General features: G+C 53.3%; 1 protein-coding gene across 1 annotated transcript; it reads right to left on the reverse strand.

Moving 5' to 3' along the window:
- Positions 1-1,654: 1,654 nt before the first annotated feature.
- On the reverse strand, positions 1,655-9,442 carry LOC100906505 (FCH and double SH3 domains nervous wreck). Its single transcript, XM_029111701.1, has 16 exons — positions 9,410-9,442; positions 7,830-7,927; positions 7,606-7,737; positions 5,933-6,119; positions 5,627-5,785; positions 5,404-5,521; positions 4,826-5,208; positions 4,587-4,719; positions 4,314-4,411; positions 3,867-3,980; positions 3,524-3,677; positions 3,251-3,433; positions 3,056-3,152; positions 2,705-2,954; positions 2,306-2,560; positions 1,655-2,179 (listed from the first exon to the last, which is right to left on the reverse strand). Exons 1-16 carry the CDS (start codon positions 9,440-9,442, stop codon positions 1,655-1,657), a joined length of 2,919 nt encoding a protein of 972 aa, XP_028967534.1.
- Between the last annotated feature and the right edge of the window lie 11,595 nt (positions 9,443-21,037).

Genomic DNA, 21,037 nt, shown 5'->3' on the forward strand with positions numbered 1-21,037 from the left:
TTCTCTCTCAATAATCGCTCCGAGAAGATGTAGGAGAAACTCGGATAGCGCATGAGTCCACCATCATGAATTAATGCTAATGTTCACCGTGAAGGGACTGATTGCGCACTTTTTCCATTCAGCGCTGGTCGGTTCCACAGGAGTCCCGCAGCGCCAAGCCCTGCACACCGGTCTGGGACGCCCAGCGATTTCGAATCGGAGGGTTCAATTTTTCTCTCCGTCACGCTTGCTTTATAGCCTTCAACGTCATATCAGTGAATAACCCACCCGGTCAAGGCTCAGTCTGCGAATGAATTGCATCAACTCCTATTACAAACATGAGATCTTCATGAAGATCGCATCGTAATGAAGAACACGTCAAAAACTCAAACAAAGAGACGAGGCCGAGACCTACAGAAACGTCGTAAATGAGATTCCTCATGCGGGGGGATTCACGCGTTGCGAGTCTCGATTGCCCCGACTCATTCCAATCTCTCGTGGAAACTAGGATTTTCCTCCTGAGGAAAAAGTCTAGCATTGGCTGCCATGTCGAACGAAAGAAATGCGTACCCTCAACGTCATCAAACAACAGTCAATCTATCAATCAACCAACCAACCAATCGATGCATCGATCCATCAACAAATCTTTCAATCAAAGACCAGATCGAGCAGAAAACTGATACATATCTACTCAATGAAGATCTCTCGAGATGATGACAATGTCGGACTCGACTATCTCTCGGCGAGTCTGGTCGCTACGAATCTGCCCGTTCGTCCATACGCATGATTCTCCGCTCTCTGTCCGTCGAATCGATGATCCTTTGCTCAACAGGGACACGATGACGATGCGGACATCGGCGAAATCGCGGGATATGAGATATGAGAGGGGTGGACTGTCAACAAACAAGCTCCAAACAGAACAAAAACCGCTTACATCTTCCACAAGGTATTTTCGCGAGCGAAGTGCCGGAGAACGGCCCTCGACGCAATGCTTCAAAACATTCATGCGCTCCGCTCATTCGATACTCTATGCATACTGGTCAACCAATGTCATACTTAACACACAGTGGCCTCAAGCCGGCCCAGACGAAATTTCCCGACAGGGAGGCAGAGTCCTATGATTTGCTCTATGCGTCAGACTCATTCAACAGTCGAGCCGGAAGTCTACCTCCGAGTTTGTCGGTGGCATCGAGCATAATCCGTCTCGTAAATCAACACATTCTCCTTCTAAATCTGGGCTCCGACCAACGAACCATGAACTTCTCCCGTTTTTCAAATTGCCTTTCGCCTGATCCATGACGGGCTAATCCGAACTTCTTACATCTATTGGTATCAGGCTGTCCTTCTGCATGATCTCTCAAGATCGCCATAGTCAGCGTCGGGAGCTCTCGGGAATCTCTTTACGGATCCTCGAGGATATCCAAGGTAGGGGGCGAATAGTCGACCGTCCCGGCTAAAACACCCGCTGTCGGCGATCCAGGCTCGTCCGGAGCCCGCTGAACGGTCATTGTTCTCCACGCATTCGAAAAGAGGATGTCGGATTCGAGTCAGTGATCGCATCGATTTTTCAAGTAGAACAGCTATGAATAATGATAAGGTAATGATGGCGTCAATATGACGGCGATGTCCTGATTAGACGGGGTGACGTGCTCCAGGTGGAAGCAGAAACAAACTTTCAACAGAGATCAACATCCCCCTCGGTGGGCGAGGCCACGTCGGGAGCGGGAGGTGGTGGCGGAGGAGGTAAATCGGGGGGCACATGCCCGTCATCCCCCGTCTCCATCGGCACTTCTTGTGGCGAGTCGATCAGCGGTGCCGGCGGCGGTGGCGGCGGCATCGGACGCGACGGGCTCGAAGATCCGTCCTCATCGGCGTCTTCATTGGCTGCGTCTTCGGCTTCGTCGAGAGTTATCGGAGGTGGCGGAGGCGGCATTGGCGGCAATGCAGGCGGCGCAGAGGATTCAACTTCAGTGGGCGAGTCGTCACCCTCAGCTGCTTTTTCATAGTCGCCTTTCTCGTCCTCGGCTTGTTCTTTTTCGTCCTCGTCTTTTTTCTGATGCTCCTTAGCCTCCGCCGCTTGCTGTTCCTCTCTCTTTCCCACCGCGGGTTTCCTCTCGATTGTTGTTTGCGGCTCTTCCTCATCGAAGCTGTCGAAGAATTCTCGAGGCGGCTCGTCCGGCGAGTCGATCACAATATTTACCTGTCGGGGCTGGACTTGTAATTCAGGAGTCCAGCGCAATGAGTTCGGGAGGTCTCCGAGAATTTGTTTTGGAATAGGGAAGGATGACTCATGAATATTTGGTGGAGCTCTAGGAGAGTGACTTACAGCGCTGGTCGGCACGGGGGCTGGGGGCGGGGGCAATGGAGGAGGCCCAGAGGGGGGACCGGCCTCTTCAGCGTCTTCGTCCACGGAACCGAGAGGTTCGGCGGTCTCCTCGCTCGGAGTCTGGACAGGCTTCGGAGGCTCGAAGTTCGGTGGTGGGGGGAGCCCATCGGGGGTTTGGACCATCGGAGTTACCGGAGTTTGGGGCTCCCCGGTGTGCTTCATCTCCTCCACAACCAGTGACGGGAAAGTTCCCGTCTGACGGAATGAATTAGAATTTTTTCATAACAAGGAACGGGAACGGCAAACTCTCAACTTCTGCCCGTAAGAAAAATGCGTCGTAGATGACCTCGAATTGAATGCGTAGATGCATACTCGTGCCGGAAATAGCGGAAAACATACCCTGCCGTTGAATTCTCCCGTCCACCAGCCGTCATCAACTCCATCGGATCCAAGTTTGCTGACGATTCTGATGACGTCTCCCTCGGAGAAGCTCAGCTCGTCTTCACATGTGGACTCATAGTCGTAGAGAGCTCGGCAGTACGGCTGTTGACTTTGTTGATGCGTTGCAGGTGTCAGCGACGCGGGCAACGAAGTGGGTGGCACTGGCGTCGCAGCGTCGTCGTACGCGACAGCGCTGAATGATTCACCTGTCGGTTCGGACGTGGTCTTAGACTTTCCTGTCCACTTTCTGAGGGCTCGGAATTGGAGGGAGCTTGGAGGGATTTCTTATACGTACCCGCTGTGGAGAATCCACCTTGGTTTTCCGATTGTTGGACGTAGTTCGCAGGGATGTAACCCTCCTGTCCTTGGGCGTTACGTGCGCGAATCCACCCGTCGCCATCGCCCTCTAGAGTTCCGAAACACATTAGAATTGAATTGCCGCTCTTTCCGCTCCTGGATTCGAATTCCTTGATATTGGACAACGCTCGCCAGAATGAAGCTCACCGTGGACGCATTCGAGCTCTTCGTTCTCGACGAAAGAGAGCTCGTCTTCGTTCGCGGCCTCGTACGTGTAAATCGCAACACAGCGACAGCCGGCGCTCAATTGGGCGGAGCTCCAATCCCCGCTGTCCTGGGCCTCTTCTTGCTGATTCCATGCTCCAGATGAATAATCAGCGCTTGACTCTCCTTCGAGAAAGTCGTCGAATCAGCCTTGTTTATCAGTGTATTGTTGATATGTATAGTTACGCACGCGTGCGTCAGAGGGCGATTCCCTACCGTAGCTCAGTGGTTGTTCAGTAGCTGTGACCGGGGCTGCGGATTCCCCCCAATCCACTGATGTGGGATCCGCGAGAGAGTTATCGACTTGCTCTCGTCCGTAGTCCTGGCAGTCCTCCTGCTGGTAGTCTTGCTCTTGGTAATCTTCGTAGCTCTGCAAATTCAACAACTATGAGATAGGAACCGATGTAATCACTCATGTCATTGGATAAGATCCTTCGGAGTCTGGTTGACTCCCCGGAGCAATGGTTGACCCTGTCGCCGACGAATAATCTCGGGTAAGTCCGGGATATGGGCACAGGAACGTAGCACCAGAGAAGCTCACAATGTCTAGATAGCCTACCTGCGAGCTGTTCCGGTTGTCTGCCTGAGCATCTTCGTCATAAGAATCTCTTTGACGAGTTTCTTCGGCAGCCTCACTGGATTGAGAATCGGGTCGCTCCTCGGCTTCTCTTGCCTAAGCGTGGGATCGTGTTAAATATCGAGCTATGGGTAGTGATTCGTAGTATTGAATCAGCTCAGGTCAGAATGTCGACTCGCCCGGCATCGATGGATCGGGATCCAAGAACTTTTGGTCGACCCAAATCCGTTGGAATTAGCCTCCTACTGGCTCTCTCCCCTTCTACATATCTCGAGCTGATACCGACTCTACAACCCAACTCTATGCAGCCGCCCTCAGATCGAGATGGCAATGCTTGAGCATTATCGAAAACTTCGGAGGATTAGGACGCTTTCCTTCATGCGAAGTGCAAATTTCCCACGCGGAATATGAATTGCGAGCTTGACTTACGTCGAAACTTCGTCTCGAAGCCGTGCTGCCTTTCCTGGTGAGCTCTTCAATCTGGAGTGAGTCAATGTCCAGAGAGCTGAGGTATTCGTCGACGTTGACTATAAAATGATCGGCAATTGAGTTCAAAACTGGAAGGCTGAACTTCCTTTGTGCTTGATGGACAGGGAACATATCCTGCTACGCACGACTCGAGAGTGAGAGTTATTCATCTAGCGGTAAGTGGAATCTCGTGTGTAGAAGGAAGTTAGCTAAACCCAAGCTGATTGAAATCACCTTGTCCAGCGCGGAGTGCGTTGAGTCGCGCCTCAGCTTTGACGAGACCAGTCTCAGCTCTTCGAATGATGTTTTTGTACTCTTCGATTTTCGAATCGATATCTTCGCTCTCGCCGCTGACATTCTCGACGGTCTGCAAAGAGAGCATCTCTCAGCCGAGAAGTGGAATACGTTCGCTGATATTCTTCAGCTTGAAAATTGTCGGAGCGGGGAATTCTCAGGGAGAAGCATATTCGCACCTTTTCTCCTTTGTCTCGTTTATTGATGAGCTTGTTGAGCTCCCGATTGGAGTCGCGGAGGACCCGACACTCCTTCATGTAGGCAGACGCCCAGCGTTTGGCGTCTTTCTGCAGAGCGTGCTCCGCTAGATGGTCCGTGCAAATGATACGAATTTCATCACCGTCGCATGCATCAAAGTCATAATCAATTTTCTGGCCCAGGGTCGGATTATCGGCGAGATACTGATCGATGGAATATTGCTTTGTTATCTTGGAGGCTTCTTCCTGAATTCGACCGAAAGACGAATTGCAAGCAGCCACGGTCAACAGTTCGGTGCGCGACATGAGCACGAGATATTCCCGAACTTTTTCCGAAATATCGCAGTCCAGGTTCTCCAGTACATCTGCATCGGTGGACACACAGAATTATAATCCAGTCCGACGAGCAGACATCGAGGTCATTAGCCCTTTTGAGAGGGTTAGGGACTAGGGAGCAGATGGAGCTTTTCGTGTAATTTCGGTAAGGAGAAGGCGTATTGCAGTGCAAAACATATATCGAACCTCGGAGAAGTGAATGGCAACGCCCAGACCCCACCCACCTCTGAGATCAGTCTCGTAGTATCTTTTCTGATGGGCATTGGCGGCGGCCAATGCAAGTATGTAATCGTTTCTGGCCTTTGTCGACTGTATGTCACAGGCTTCACGCCGACTTGAAAACTGAAATCCAAGGGAGATCAGTCAGGACATTCACAGCTTGTTACTGCACTCCACGTAATCCGACTTGCCTCCTGATTCTATCGAGACAGAGGGGCGGCGACCAACCTTATCATTCTTCTTCTGCAGCGACGATATCGATGAGAATATTCCTCCTTTCTTCTTCTTGAGTTTCTCTTCGACGTCGTGCGCTTTGCCTCGCGCGTCATGGGCCATGTGCTCTTCTTCGAAGTACAGTTTCCTCGTCTTGTCAACTTCCAGGACGGTCTGGCGGGATGGCGAAGGGACGAAATTCCACCGTATTAGGGTCAGATTCCTTCTGAGCGATCAATCCGACCAGAGCAGATAATCGTTGCCGCCATACTTGACGCTACCTCACTGATCCCGAATTCTCCGCATCGTATGAGAACCCACCTGTTGCACTTCCTCTTGGTATTTACGGAGAGCGTCGAAACATCGCTTGGCTATCTGAAGCTTCGCTTGTCGGGTGTTTTTGGCATTTTCCGAGATCCGGCTCTGGAAAACATCCGCAGACGCCAGCCTTGCTTTTCCAATCTTCTCGCTCTCGTCAAGAAGCATACGCCACACGCCAAAAACCGATCTGGAGCGAAAAAATCCCGACGCTGAATGCGCGTATTTCAGGACGCGGATCCTCCCAAATCAGAAAGGAGCCTGAAATGGCTGTGTCGCTCCGATGGATATAAGCATCATTCGAGTTTATCATAATCCCCGACCATGAAAGAGTGATCTTATTGCGAGCACGGGTTATTGCGCGTGTGAACGATGCCAGCGCAAGCGTCAAGTGGCTCCATTATCACAGAGCAGGATCAGATCACATTCTCGCAGGAATGCTCGGTGGACGATAAACCCACGGAATTCGCGCCGACCCCGGTCTTCGGGCACAAAAGGCTGTTCACAGAGAGATTCCCTTGTCGACCTCCAACGCCGACGTTTCTGAGACTGCTTCTGAGATCTGACTGAATTTTCCGTTGCTTGCGGCCTGATCTATTCTTCGCTCCGCCGATCCCATGCTCGTTGTTCCTCTCAGCTCTGAGGGAGATAGTTTTCCGGATGGGGGATCACACCGATCGTTATTTGAAACATCACGATTCCCCCGCCGACATGGAAAATTCAAGGACGCGCTGAGCGGTCAGGTTGAATCAGCGAGGAGTTCACGATGGCCTTCGCCTAATGGACTGCCTGTGGGTGTGGCACGAAGTGTGTGTATATTGTATAGAGGCACTTCTGAGCGGGGGAGAATCACTCCGCGAGATAAACATGCGGGTTAGAGGAATCTATTCTCTCCGATCATCTCGAGCGACGATCCACATCGCATTTCAATTCTATGATCTCCCGGATATCGCTTGCTCTTTTTAATACTCTGGTCAGATCTCCGGCCTCGGATGGAGACGCATGGGTCGACTCATCACGGCTGCTGCAGCGGCTTCCAGAGTCAATCACTATTACGAGGCATTATGTGCTGGTAACAATACAACGCCATCCGCGGAAGGATAACAATGATAAATGTTTGGACGAATATTGTCGCTATCTGCTGTAATGACTTCTTTCTGGGTCGCACCGGCTTGCATCACAGATTGACAGCGGCGACGAAGACGCGGCATCACAAAAACCGCGTGACTTCATTACGGATCTGCGAACCATTCACTCATGCGCCTTGTTTGATAGCGCATGATTATTGGAAACGTTATTTGACGCTCGTCGAGGGAAGCACCTCCTAGACCAGGAGCAGTCTGCTCACGGTTTCCCGTCAATCTCATATCAGCCACTGCAGCAGGGAGAGACGCGCGCGAAGCACTCCTCTTCCCGGGCCACGAGCTCCATCGTCCTGATCCACACAAGGAAAGAGCCCAACGGATTCATCCTACCCATGGGATGAGTGAAGGGAATAATAAGGGTAGTTGATTGCGGGAGCTTCCAATTGTGTACCACCTCGGAGGCCCAGAATGCGGAGTCACTCCGAAAGTTTCCCTCTGCTCCCACAGATTTTGGGGATGAGATATGAATGGAGATGTCTACGTATATCCTCTGATTTATATCGAAGAATCGGAACCACTCGTTCAACTCACTTTATATCGGCCCTGTCTTCAGTTTTGTAGTCTATTCCAGGCGGAGGCTTCTTGGCGAGGTACGTGGTTGCCAACTTCACCATCGCGGTTCCGTAATCCTTCTCGATTTGCGCTCTTATTTTGGTGAAATTCCTATCCGAGAAGAGAGTCTAAGTCAGAGTCTCGTCTCAGAACGGGTCGCTCTGTTTGCAGGGTTCGGAATTTCCTCTAAATGTCCAACATACCGGATGTCATCCAACAACTCGGTGTCCTGTTGATGCTTCAGATGAAGTTTAGTCAACTGTTCCGAATGCAAAGTTTTCAGATGATTCGACAGCTTCACCTGGAAATGCATCGAATGGGATCAATTTGGAGCTTGTACCCCACAGAAGATGATGAAGAAGCTCCCTTATTGATTATATGCTTTTCGAAGGATGCACGGAATCCCTTCATGAGAAGCGAGGACAGAAAAGTATGGCTACCTATACGGCTCTCAGGAGCAGATAGGGTGAAGACAACGGGGACGCTCTCTCAATTCCATAAAGAGGAGTCGGAAGCCAAGACTGGAAGTCATCGAATGTCTTCCATTGCGGGGCACAATAATTAGCATCATCGCCGTGAGCTAGAACGTCATCAGCTCCGCGCTTCTCATCGATTGAAATGTCAGCTCTCTCCCAGATACTGGGCAGACGTTGCAGACGATTCAAGCTGCGTGATCTTTACCACAGATAAAAATTCGCTCTCATTAGCATATGGATTCCGGCTTCGTGATCTGGATACCCACCTAGAGCCTAAATGAATCAGTAAACGAAGCTAAAACATTGCCAATTCGCAGATAGAACGGATATTTGAAGCTTCGGGCAACCACCTCACACAGAAGACAATCATTCGTCTGACTTCAGATATCCGCGATTCCGGAGCGACAGCGGCTCCCGCGAATTCGAAGAGATTGGCGCATGTGCTCGGTTGAGCGAAGAGCTGCGTCGGATGTGGGGAAGGCAGAATTCTCCCCGGAATATTTGAGCCCATTCAGCGCACGAATCTCAAACTCATTAGGAGTCAAAGCAGCAGAAAAATTCCGGAGACGCCTCGTCCGTCACTCACGAATCGAAAACAGTCTGAGACGAGCAGATATTTCGCGACATGGGAGCAACTTCCCGAACTTGTTCAGGCCTTATCCGGTTAGCTTGTTCTACAGTCTCTGACACCCAGTTAGCGCGGAGCCCCTCAACAAGGATCCGAGTCGCGATCTTGTGAGTACCGCTGGTTCGAGCGCGTACCGATAATCGGATGACACGGAATCCGCTTCGCTGCGTTGCCAGAGAAGCCTTTACGACGCAAAGGTTGACGCCGAATCAAGTATCGTCATGCTGCGCTACTCCGTCCCTCGAGGCTATCCCCTTCGGTCCCAGGGGACAGCTTAAACAGAGGGAAAAGATCGCGCCCGACCTAAGGATGGCGAACGATGCGACGGAGACCACTCACGTATCGGGGATCGAATGATACTTGACCGAATCATCGCTTATGATCATGGGATAATTTTTTTCGATGTGCATCGGAAGGAGTTTATCCGATGAATTATTCAAAGTATGACTGTGACATATCGCCATCATCAAGGGGTCGGGTGACAACCGGAGGAATCTTGAACGTCACTCGAATACTTCGAGCCATGAGCAAGGGACCGTGGGCCCTCTCGAATTTGGTCTGGCAGAGGAAGGGGCTCCCTGATGCTTATGATTGACGTACACTCCGCGAATGCTGGATCGCATCCGAGGAAATTTCAAAAAGGACCTCATATCGTTGTTGGGTCTTCCCCACGGACTACCTTTCTAGGTGGAGGCTGAGCTTTCACCGACATGGCTGAATGTGTTCCACTCGAATACTATGAGATATCCACGAATGAAGAACTCTCCCGACGGAGACGGGGACGTCTGACGTTTATCTTCCCGCGGTTCACACGGCCCCCATGTCGAGTCGAGGTCCTCTCTGGACTGGTCTTTACGATTTCTCGAGAATAATGTCCAAAGGATTTTCAATTTCGCATTCCCCGCACACGATCACCTATTTCAGGTGTCAGCGAAATCCTGAGAGAAGGGTGCAATTCTCACATTCTGTTCTCAACTGTGCTCGGATCACAACCCCGAACAGCCCACACTGTCCTACTAAGGAACAGGAGGAAGACCTGGCAACTGCGTCAAATCGAAACCACTGCAGGTCAAGTGGCCTTGGGCCCCCGTCGAAGGGGTGTAGCGCCAATCGCGGAACCTGGGACGGACTCGAGCTCTTTCCGCGAGAAAGAATCGCTGGACTGCTTCCGACCCCGGCCGGAGAGCCTCGGAGAATCTGAGGCTTATCATGTCCATGTTGCGGTCCATGAGCCCTCATGGCCCCCATTTTGAGCCCGAGCCCCATGCCCGCTTCTATCTCTCTTTCGCGCTGGCATGCTTCTCGGGGCGCCATTTTAGGGGCCTTTCGCCTTCCCCGGGGCCGCAGGGTAGACTCCAACCTCAGCCGACGGTGCTTCCACCTGGGGGTCGAGGGCCGATTGAGGCTCCCGCATGCGATGCGCCGTCAGCGGACGCGAGCTCGTTCAAATTTCGCTCGAGACCCTTCTATCCTATATCGTACTAGCTGGACGGAAAATTTCGCCAAATATTCGACAGTATGGAGTCCCATGGACAGGCCAACCCGGGCGCTCCCTCGTGAAACGGGACTTTCTTATTCTCGACTTGCCATACCCCGCCGTGTTCCTGGGTCTTGCCCTCCTTACTTCGCCTGATCGGATGGAATCCGCGTGGTCGAGAGAGATTCTCGTGTTCCGAGGGTATCGAGGATTCCTGGAATCTTCCACGCTCGCAGTATGCCCGGATCCGACGTGGGATTTTCCCTCCGTCGAGGACGAAGTTCCGGCGTCGGAAATAACTAACAAAGCGAAAATGGAAATTTTCCTCAAGGTTTTCTGGGCGCCTTCTACTTTTGAATCTGGAGTCTCTTGGGCGAGTATCACGCGCGACGGCGACATCGTCACCGGGATTGATCCTCCCCTCATGATTTGCTGGTTGTGCGACTGGTTACTTAGTTGGCAGACATGCTCGCAAACTAGCTGCTCGGCTGGCTGGCTTGCTGGCGGGCGGGCTGGTTGGCTCGCTGCTTGCTCGGGCGCTTCTTCCAGTCGCTCGTCGGTTGCCCGCCTGCCTGCCCGTTTGCTTGTGCCAGCGGTTCTAACCAGAAATAGTTAATCGTCGCTTGCGGAAGCCGTGGCAGCGGCTGCAGCAGCGTCGGCTAGTGGTGTGCAAGGTCATCTCTAAAGGAAGGGTCCAGAGGCCGAAACACACAACACTCATCCCTTGCGCTTCTCTCCTAGAGAAAAAGGACCGACAGACGAGAAGGAACGCGGCGGCATCAGCAGACAGCGATTGTCGAGTTACACAATCGATGTCTTGATCGGAATGTGGAGAAAAATGCATATTTCCCTGGTGAGTTTGTCCAATTCAACGGGCGAGGGGAGTGGGGAGATGTGTTATACGTATTTATGCTGTTCCGCTCCTTAGCGACCCATTGTCTCTGTTGAGAACTTCCCCATCTTGTCATCCATTCGAGCGATCGGGAGGAACCGAGAGTTTCTGAGGAGGGTGGACTTCCGTGTTCGGGAAAGCTGAATTGCCCCAGTGGAGCCGGGGGACTGGTGCTCATTCAGGGAGTTGACGGGTCAGTCCCTTGCCGGGAAGTCGTCGAGATCTATCAAAAACATCTCCGTCGACCGTTCCGTGAAGTGAACATCCTAAAATAAGTCATGACCATATCCCTACAATGACAGCCGGTCGCGACCGTGGCGCCTTCTAGTGACGCATAGGGTCTACGCGCAATGCTGCTGCTCCTAGCACTGTCGCCGCTGCGTCCGTATCGGCCAGCCTTGCTGCTATCCATCGGTTGGTTGGTCGGTCGATCGGTTAGTCCGTCGATCCATCGCTTGTTCGGTCGATCGGTCGGTCAGTCGTTTGCTCGGTCGGTCGATCGGTCGGTCGATCGTTTGCACGGTCGGACGGTCGGTCGGTCGGTCGTCGGCGGTGGGAGTAAAGCGGACGGACAGGCGAACGATCGAGCGAGCAGGCAAGCAGGCGGGCGAGTGAGTGAGTGGTAGAGTGAGTTCACGCACCAATAAGCGAGGAAGCATGCAAGTGAGAAAGTGAAAGCCCGAACGCTGCATGTTAACATGCACACGATGCCTTCAGGGCTCTTACTGCAGGACAACGAGCCCCCGTCACCGCTGCCGTCCCACCGAAGCCACACAGAGCCGCCACTCATCTCCCTACGACGACGACTCATCTCTCTAGCGGTCGAGCTGACTGTCTGTCTGTCAGTCAGGCACTCAGTCAGTGAGACAACGGTGGTCGGTAAAGCAGACCGTCAGCCAGCAGCACCCGGTTCGCCAGTCTATCATACAACTTGTCGTCTGACCGACGATTCGTTACTGCAAGCGTGAAGCAAGCGGCGTCAGCGGGCCGTCGATCCGCGCGAGAGCTGCCTACACCATGGTCGTTCTCCCCCTCCGTAACCTCACTTGATCGGATCCGCTCATCGACACGAGCGAACAGCGCAAGCGAGAACAACCTGGGCGACAATAACGACAACCGACGGAGAAACTCCTTACGGTCCTGGCGCTCCCCCAAGGGCGACAGAAACACCCCAACGGAAACACCGTGGCGCCACTTCGGCTGCAGGGTCGGATCTCGAATCCACACCAGCGGCCTCAGTGAATTCCCTTCAGTGGTTTCACTATTCTGAAGAAACGATATCAAGAAAATCCGCAGATAACGTGGAAAGTCTGGGTCATACATAAGTTCCTAGCGAAAACGTGTCGAGCGGCGAGTCACGCGGAGACTGCGGTTCACAAGGCTGGAGGAGGAGGCGACGACAGCAAAGCCGGTCTTCGGCGCGGAGCGCCGGCGACTCCCGCTGCAAGCACGGAGACGACCTCGACGACGGATTCTTGATCTTCGCTGAAAACCGCGTTGGGACTAGCACTGGATACGGCAGACTGGAATAAGAGACAGCGTCAGCAACACCGGGATCTGTGAAGGGTAAGCTTTCCCGAGCACTGCGGCTCAGACACCCGACAGCAACCTAAGTCGAAGGGGTAGGCAGAAACAACAGCAGCAGTGACGGTAATGTCCCTTGCCGTGAGAACACGGCACGAGAAGTCCCTCTGTCAGACCAGCATTCAGTCGATCAGCTGGCAAGCAGCGGCCAGAGCAGCAGTGACGGTAGCTGTCGCTCACGTTGCCGCCGATGGTGCTTGGTGTTTTACAGAAAGGAGTGAGTGCGTTAGTGAGCGGGCGGGCGGGTCGGCGAGTGAGTGAGCTAGCGCAAGCAAGCAGCTGAGCGAGTGAGTGCGAGGGCCGTATTGGTCGCGGCCGCAGTTTGTCTTCTCTCCGCTTCTCTCGCGGGCTCATCATAGGGCTTCTCTCTGCTCGCTCGCCACTCTACGTTGTCTCCTCCCGAAGTCGCTGAATGAAGTGCTCTGAGCTCCCCTGAGCGTCCGGAGTTCCGGTGTGTTCACAGTGAGTGTGTTCTGTGATCATGATGAAAACGACGATTGAGTTCCGAAGGATTCTTTCAAAAGTCAGTGTCCTACCCGGCAGATGGTTTCTCAGTCATTGTCACTTGACCAGTGGCTCTCACCGAGTGTCCCGAGAGTGTTCAGTGTGGTGACGACGACGGCGTTAACCTTCACGTAAATGTCGTGTCTCATTCTCCTTCCCGATGGACTCAGCTCACCGGCGAGTTCAAGTTCGTCGCTCGAGTTCCTCCCATTCTCTTTACTCCATGACCATTCATTCTGACGTTTCCGTCAACGCTTTACATTTCGATGGATGACGATGCCGCACATCTGCGATACTCTGAGCTTCCTACCGCAACCGCGAAGTGGCTTCGTCAAGTTCAAGACCACCTGCCCCATCACGTTGACCGTCGAGCGAGCACCGACCGAGTCAATGGCATGCACGTGAACTACAGGCAGCGCTTTTTTGTTCTGGATGACAACCCCATCTTCGAGGAGCTTCGGCTCCCCGAGGGAGCAAGTTCTGTCAAAATGGAGGCTGTTAAAAAATCTACCGCCATTACGTATCCCAACACCCTCTGTGCTTCCGACGAATGAACTCCCATTCTTTTGAAGATGTGGAATCCAATCCCGCCTTGAGATATTGAACGAATTCAATGCAGTCTTCCGAAGCAGACCTCGCGGGGGACGAACCCCGGGAGAATTCGGCAATTCCGGGGAATCTGGGGAAGAAGGGATTCGTTTGAGGGACGATCACATCTCCTAGAGACCCTCACCGATCAGCAGCTTCTGTTGACTTCTTCCAGAATCGTCCCTCGAGACGTCTTAATATTCATACCCTGAGGTGTCAGCCAGCAACGCACAGCCTCGAGCTCATTGTCACAAGATTTCTCCATGCTCTTTAAGGTAACCGGCTTCGAGCGGAGAGTTTTGCAGACATGCTGCGGAACATGATATAAATATGGGACGTCCTGATATATACTAGTCAGCACTGATGATCTACAGCCTCTTTGAGCGAGTGGATCACGAACGAATTTCCTGTTATGGGGAAGACGCGCAAGACAGCTATCGAGGATGATGACGAGACGTCAATGAAACAGAAAGCTTCGGGATTGAGTCAATTTTCCATTGACGGAAGGGCGGTTATGTTTCCCATAGAGGATGCCCTTCGAATTCAGAAGAACCCGTCGCGGAACCGAATTTTGGTGAGAAATCGCTCGAGCTTGGAATTGCACTATAACTGCGCCTTGGATTCCGCCCTCCCGATGGCAATTTCTGGCGACTCGAACTTCTCCTCCGCCATTCATTCATTGTTTCATTCAATCTTCCAAGCGATTAGCCAATCAGTCAGTAAGTCATTCGGTCTCTTCAGTTGTTCGGTCGGTCTCGCCAGTCGATCTGTCGGCTGATCCGGCCACCGAGTAGGTAGCGACCTGCTTCTGTCTGTTCCGTGCTAGCGTTGTGCATCGAATACATAGTCGGCCCCGACCTTGGGGCTTCTGTCATCCAGCGCCCGTTGGTGGGCTCGTTCAGTCGTTGGCTCGCTTGCGAACGCCCTCGCCGCCATCGTCGCTGACACCGCTGCCTCAAACCTAGGTTTGTGCCGTCGGATCCGTCTGGGTGCTGACGGATGGACGGACTGACTGACTGTCAGGATCACCTGGTCGGGCGATTTTTGGAATCAGAGTTGCTGCTCCGAGAGCAGAAGCGGGAAACCGCGCTGCGCATGCCACAGCGGAGAAAGCGCGCGCCGGAACAGAAAGTTGTCGTCGTCGGAAGACAATAACAACCGCGCACAGTTGTCCCTTTTTGGGAGAGCCGTCGACGGCCGCTACGAGGGTTCTACGTTGCCATTCACGGAGTTCTGGCGGACGAACGGAAGGAAGAAGAAGGACAGCGATCCAAAGACGACAATGACGACGCCGACCACCAACACCATTCTGAGAGTGAGCCCAAATAGCCTAACGACGGATCCAACGCTGCCGTGGCTACACTCATGCGCTCATTCCGGACGATTCACGCGAGCTTGCTTCAATTTCAGCGTCAAATTAGCTGCGGACGAGCATGACTCTCTGTCGACGTTCGCTGCGAGCATTGTTCGTGCATTGAGCACTCTGGAGACCATGCGAATTCTGATTCGACCGAATAATGTAAATCTGACGGATAATCAAACGTATCGGGAGACGTTTTCCGATCGGTAATTCAAACTCTATAGATTCTTCCGCGAAAGGTACCATGTCGCAATCTAATCGAAATCTCCAGCCTGCGAATCACTTCTCCGTGAATAGAAATTAACAAGTTTTCCCCTGACCCATGAGGAACGCGATTCGTGTTCAGCAAGGATTCGGTGCGCGGATCGATGCCGCAAAATCGTTTGGGATTTGATAGGGTTGAGACGAATCGTTCCGGCCGTTGGTCGAGCAGTCCATCCCGAGCGTTACCGCGCTGTCTGCCACGCAGGTAGGCAGACCTAGAGTCAGCCCAGCAGTCAGGCGGACAGGCGAAACGCGCTCGCCGTTTGACCTTGATTCTGGTTACATCACTCTCATCCTGCTCACTCTCGGAAGAGGAGAGTGCGAACCTAGATCTTCTTGGTGATCGAAGCTCGGATACCGACGTCTACGAATAAGCGTCTCCCTCTCGATTGAATACTTGGGGTTGACGCTATATCTAGAGATCGAGGAATCAATGCTCTCCGAGTTTTTTCAAGAATCCATCTCGGATACGTCAGATCTTGATTGGGGCGCAAATTCACTTTTCTGATCATATCCTCAACCCGAAACGAAGCAGAGAAGATAGAACTGCACGCGAGCCGAAGTATGTGCTTCAGCTGTCGTCCATGGGATGAATCAAGATCGGGGTGATGGCACGCGCAAGACGGCGCGAGCCATTCGGTTCGCGATGGGGTATCCCTGATTGTGAAGCCCGGTAAAATCCCTTCGGATCTCGCTCATGTAATTCCTGCATCTTTCGATCCGCAGCGACCGATTCTCGCAGGAAACTTCGGAGTTGTACTCATTATTCTGCTGGGAATATCATGTTCCGACGGGGCTCCACCGACGAAATGATTCGGTAGGGCCGGATGATATCCAGGAAAAAGGCCTGCGCTTCCCGGCTGACCTCAGTGGTCGTTTTAACCATCTGACAGAGCTCAGCTAAGAGAACCCTCACTTTAGGCTCGGAGCCAGAGTCTTCAAGAGCTTCTCAAAAGGCTTCGCTCACCAAGAGCTTCAGTGCCATCACGGATGCGATACCCGTGTGCAATTAATGAAGGTGGAGAATTTCGGCTCGAAAATCCCCGAATTTCGGAGGAGATGTGATCTGTCAACCGTTCTCTTGGTCAAGATACCTCGCTTATGTCGTCCGATCTTCCTCGGAATTGAGTGTCGTTCGGGAAATATAAAAAAAAATGCTAAAGATCTCTCGTAATCCTCCTTCTCCGTCCTCCACAAAGATGCGGGAGGATCGCGAGTTATGAGGGACCCCCTCCCGTCCGGCCGGCAGACCCAAGTTAGATACGAACACTCACGGAGAGCAATAGGACTTGTCTCATTTCCTAATTAGCGGGACTCAATGTTCTGCATCGGCCAGAAAGTCGGTGGGTGGGCCAGAAAATGGGTGCTTGTCCAAGAGCACGGCTCAGATTCCATATAAAGATCTCGGCTTCCGCTCCGTTCTTGATTCGCCGGCTCCCACTCTCTGCTGACGTGGGGCATCGTTACCTTTCGCTGTGAATGTCGCCGATTCCCTCGAGCTTTGATGAAGTTCACCAGCCTTTCAACCCTCAAGAATATCGGGCTCTTGGAGACGTGGCGGGGTCGAACGAGACCGAGACTCCCACGGATGGAGCGTTGGCTCACAATCTTTGGCACGCTCCCCGCTGCTCCTCTGAAAGGGACGAGACGTTCTAGAGTCCGTCACCAACAACAACCCGATGCTGGATATTTTGTTTATCGGGGAGTCCACGGCTCACGGTAAGACTCGGGAGACGGACGGCGGGGCGAATGCAAACGGCGTTTTGCTCGAGTTCTTCCTTTTCCCCGATTGGCAGCGCGATCAGTGATCCTTCAGGCAAGCTTCCCGCGTGCGGGCGATCGTCTGTCTGGACCAAGTCCATCGCTCAAGAAAGACCTCACACTAGGTAGGCTATGAGCCAAATTTGCAGTTTGGCTCCTGACCGATTGATTCGACGGATGAAAGTCTCTCGGCCTGCTTTCCAGCCCGCCCTGATGCCGGTGGTGGTTGAGTGGGAGCTGCAGCAGCGTTGCCTGAAAGTCGAAAAGTGTTGGCAGCTCGGTGACTGTGATGCTTAACTATCAGATGATAATATAGCCAAGGTCGAGCTGAGCCAAGCCGGCGGCCGGCAGACGGACGGACGAACGGGCAAGCGAGCGAGCAACCGAACGAACGCTAACTATCACCAGCCAACAGCGGCCGCTCTTGGCAGTGCCTCTCTCCACGAGCCCAAGGCCATTCACGAGCGAGCACACTCACGTCGGACGAACGGACCGACAGGGTGGCTCGTTGGCGGGCAGGCAGGCGTCCGGTCGTTCGGAAAAGATGGACAAGAGAGACTCGGCGGCGAGTCGCTCTTAGACTCGGGTACTCCCCCGAACTTCCCCTCCCGCTCGCTTTCAAGCGAAGCGATTCCTCCGGCATCTTCCGGACGGCCCTAGAACGATTATCTCGGATCCCAATCTTAGAGCGGATCGCGCCGGCATTCGAGAGAGACAGCGAAACATTCCCGAGTACTCGTATTTCCAGAGCGGAAACAAGGCTTTGGCTCGGCAAACGTCACGCGACTCGGGGAAGTCCGGAAGTGCTGAATGACAACCCCAGGGAAGAACGTGCCACGTTCTGGAAGAGAGTGGCCGATATCAGGCTCAACGATGAACGTGGCTATCTCTCTGCCTTTCCACCGTTGTGCGAGCGAACTCGGTCTCGCCGTCAGTGCATCGGTCAGTTACTCAGTCAGCCTGTTTGACCGACACGAGGACCTTCGGTCTGGATGCCTGACGTCGGAAGAGCCCGATCTTCCTTTCCGTTGACATTTATTGTAGAATGCCTACGGCAGCGAACAATCAGATGGATTTTCTCTTCTTCCTTTCTAGTCACTTCATCGCTTAGTTAACCAGGCGGTTACGACGGCGGAACAGTGGCTAACGATTGGCCGGTCGACCAACCGGGCGGCCGAGCAGCGAACCAGCCGGTTGGCTGAGCCTGTCGGGAGAGACCACTCATCGTTGGTCGACGTCGATCTTCTTCCTTGTTGTTTTTTCGCCGGGAAGGATCTTCTGGATTAAGGTTGCTTGTGAGCGAGTCGTTTAAGCGGTCCGCTGGACAGCGAGCGAACTAGCTGATTTGCCCATGGTCGAACTATCTTTCTACCTGGAGGCTGCAAGAGAGAAATATGAACAATACTCTTCTGCTTCTTCCGCTGCCAGGACTTCGCAAGGTGGTCGCGGTGAAATTTCGGCATGGATCTCTGACACGCCTCCCGAGTGACCGTGCCCGGCGAATCCGAAGAATGTGAAACTAATTTCCCCACCGATCCCCGAAAGTCCGAGCCTGGAAGCTCCACATCTCCACATCTCCCCATTCCCGAATCTCTTCTCTCCCGATCGGCGAAGCTTTCGCTTGCTCGGATGCGAGAACGCACAGATCTCGTCGGCGAATACATGCAGGCAGCAATGGATCGGCCAGCGAGCCGGAGAAGATCGACGGTCCGGCGCAGCTACCACGGTCACTCCCGAATTGGACTCAGCTCGCGAACGAGTCCTTCGAAAGGGACCCTCGCGAAACGGACCTTTTAAAGAAACAGCCGTAGCGATGACTTTCATAATAGCCATTTGGCGAGAAGAAGAACACGGTCGAGCTCTGCGTGCGTTTCCATGCACTCCCTGACGATCATGGCGGCGATCATTAGCATCGAGAGATAGCCAGCTGCGATTTCCATTCTTTTCCTCCGAGGAACTCTATGAGGTTCCTCGATTCACGGATCGGATCTAGCTCTCCGAATTCATCCCGTTCGATTATCCTCTGGAGTGATGATAAGCCTAGTCGCGCTGTAATCCAAAATAACTCAGAGAACGCGAACATGGCGAATGACTGAAGGCGAGTGACGACGCGACGAATGTTCGTCAGGATGACGAAGAGGCTCTTGTGCTCCGACTTGCTGATGCTGGTTAGTTATGCTAGAAAGGCGTGCAAAACGCTCAGAATCAAAATCGTGTCCCGACTAGTCTGACCTTGGCCTTGAATTTCACTTTTATCGTTGTCTTCTTTCTCTTCGCGTCTTTTCTGTGTCGGATGTTCCTGTGACGACGGCCGCTGCGGTGGCGGCCGCGGCGGCTATGGCAGCTCTCCATGCGCGCTTTTCTCTTCTCTAACATAACGTAACGAAACGCATATTCCGAATCGCCGACATCGTCGACACAGAACCGATGAGGAAGAATACAGATTCTCTGGAATCGAACGCAGTGACTATGAAAAATCACAGAGAGAACAATCCAGAATCCGAAACTGGGAACTCGACAAGAAACGGAGATGTCAGAGGAGGGTCACTTCATGGGGCGATTTTTTTCGGGGTCTTCTTGGAGAGCATTCCCTCCCGGGTCGGGATGACCGGACCCCGATCAAGGAGCGACCTCGGCCTCACGCCGATCGGCGGTCCAGTTCGGCTTCATGGCTTTTCCCGGGCATACTTGCTGTTGCATAAGGTTGATTTGTTCTCACATAATCGCGAGGGCCGTCCACCATCGCCGCCGCTTCGCTGGCGGGCTACGAATTGTTATTCTACGATCAGCTGTGCGAGTCAGCCAGCCGAAAGGCCTAGTCTGCCTACATACTTTGCTACCTACCGGCCTGTAGCCTGTTTGGCAGCCAGCGTTAAACTCAGCGGACCGGCTGTTCTGAAGACTACCTTGGAGGATAGGCAGTCAGTTCGCGAGGCAGGCTGACAGACGCGCCGGCCGTTTGTTCATCGTATGACTCTGCGCGGCGGAGGGCAAAGCTACCTGGCGGTCGCGTGACTCCCAAGCAGCGGCTAACCAATGGGAGGTTGCTGTTTGGCCTGAGCGAGTCGTGTCCGCTTCTCGATCTTCTCGTCCAAGATTCGTTTCCAGCATCTCGCTCGCTCCCGCCGTCCATCGCCGGTTGAGATCTCAGAGAAGAGAACGAATTTATCCGGAAGAAATTCACCCAACGAATAAAAAATGAAACTTTGACGGAACTCTGTTCTTCGCAGGCATTTGCTGACGACTCGATGTTTATTTGCAGAAACAATGAGGAGCGCCGTCCAGAGCGGCTCGAGTCCTGAGGAGGCACCCGGAATCTCCGTCGCCCCCAGCGGCAAGCTCCGCCAGCACAATCCGAAAGAGACTTGCCGCGAAATATTCGGCAGAAGCAACGCGGGGCGAATTCGGACCCGCTCCCCCGTCTCTTCCCTTGTCGGTGGTGTCCTGGATCTGTGACAAGCTATCGATCGATCGCCAGCTCGCTCGCTCGGTGGCTCGTCAATCGCTGTCTCGTCGTCGTCAATCGGTCCCCCCCCTGTCCCTTGCAGTCGGTCGGCCGGTCGGTCGGTCGGTCCGTCAAGCGGTCTGTCCGTCTGCCCCTCCGTCCGTCATCCATTCATCAGAGCGTATCTGGGCTATCGCGCGGGAGAGCCAGCGAGAGAGCACTATGATCATCACGTACCATGAGTGGACAATCTCCATCACCCTCCTCGTCCAATCAGAGATCCCTTGACTCGGACAGCGGTGGTACAAACCCGTTCCCTGGCCAGCAAACAACCCAGCAGCTCTCACTTTCCCAGCAGCAGTTGCAACTGATCAGTGGGCAACAGCACTCACTCCAACACCTAACCCAACGGTGAGTCGCGCGATCCCTGTC

This window comes from Galendromus occidentalis, unplaced genomic scaffold (assembly GCF_000255335.2).
Source record: "Galendromus occidentalis unplaced genomic scaffold, Mocc_1.1 scf7180000077460, whole genome shotgun sequence".
Lineage (NCBI taxonomy): Eukaryota > Metazoa > Arthropoda > Arachnida > Mesostigmata > Phytoseiidae > Galendromus > Galendromus occidentalis.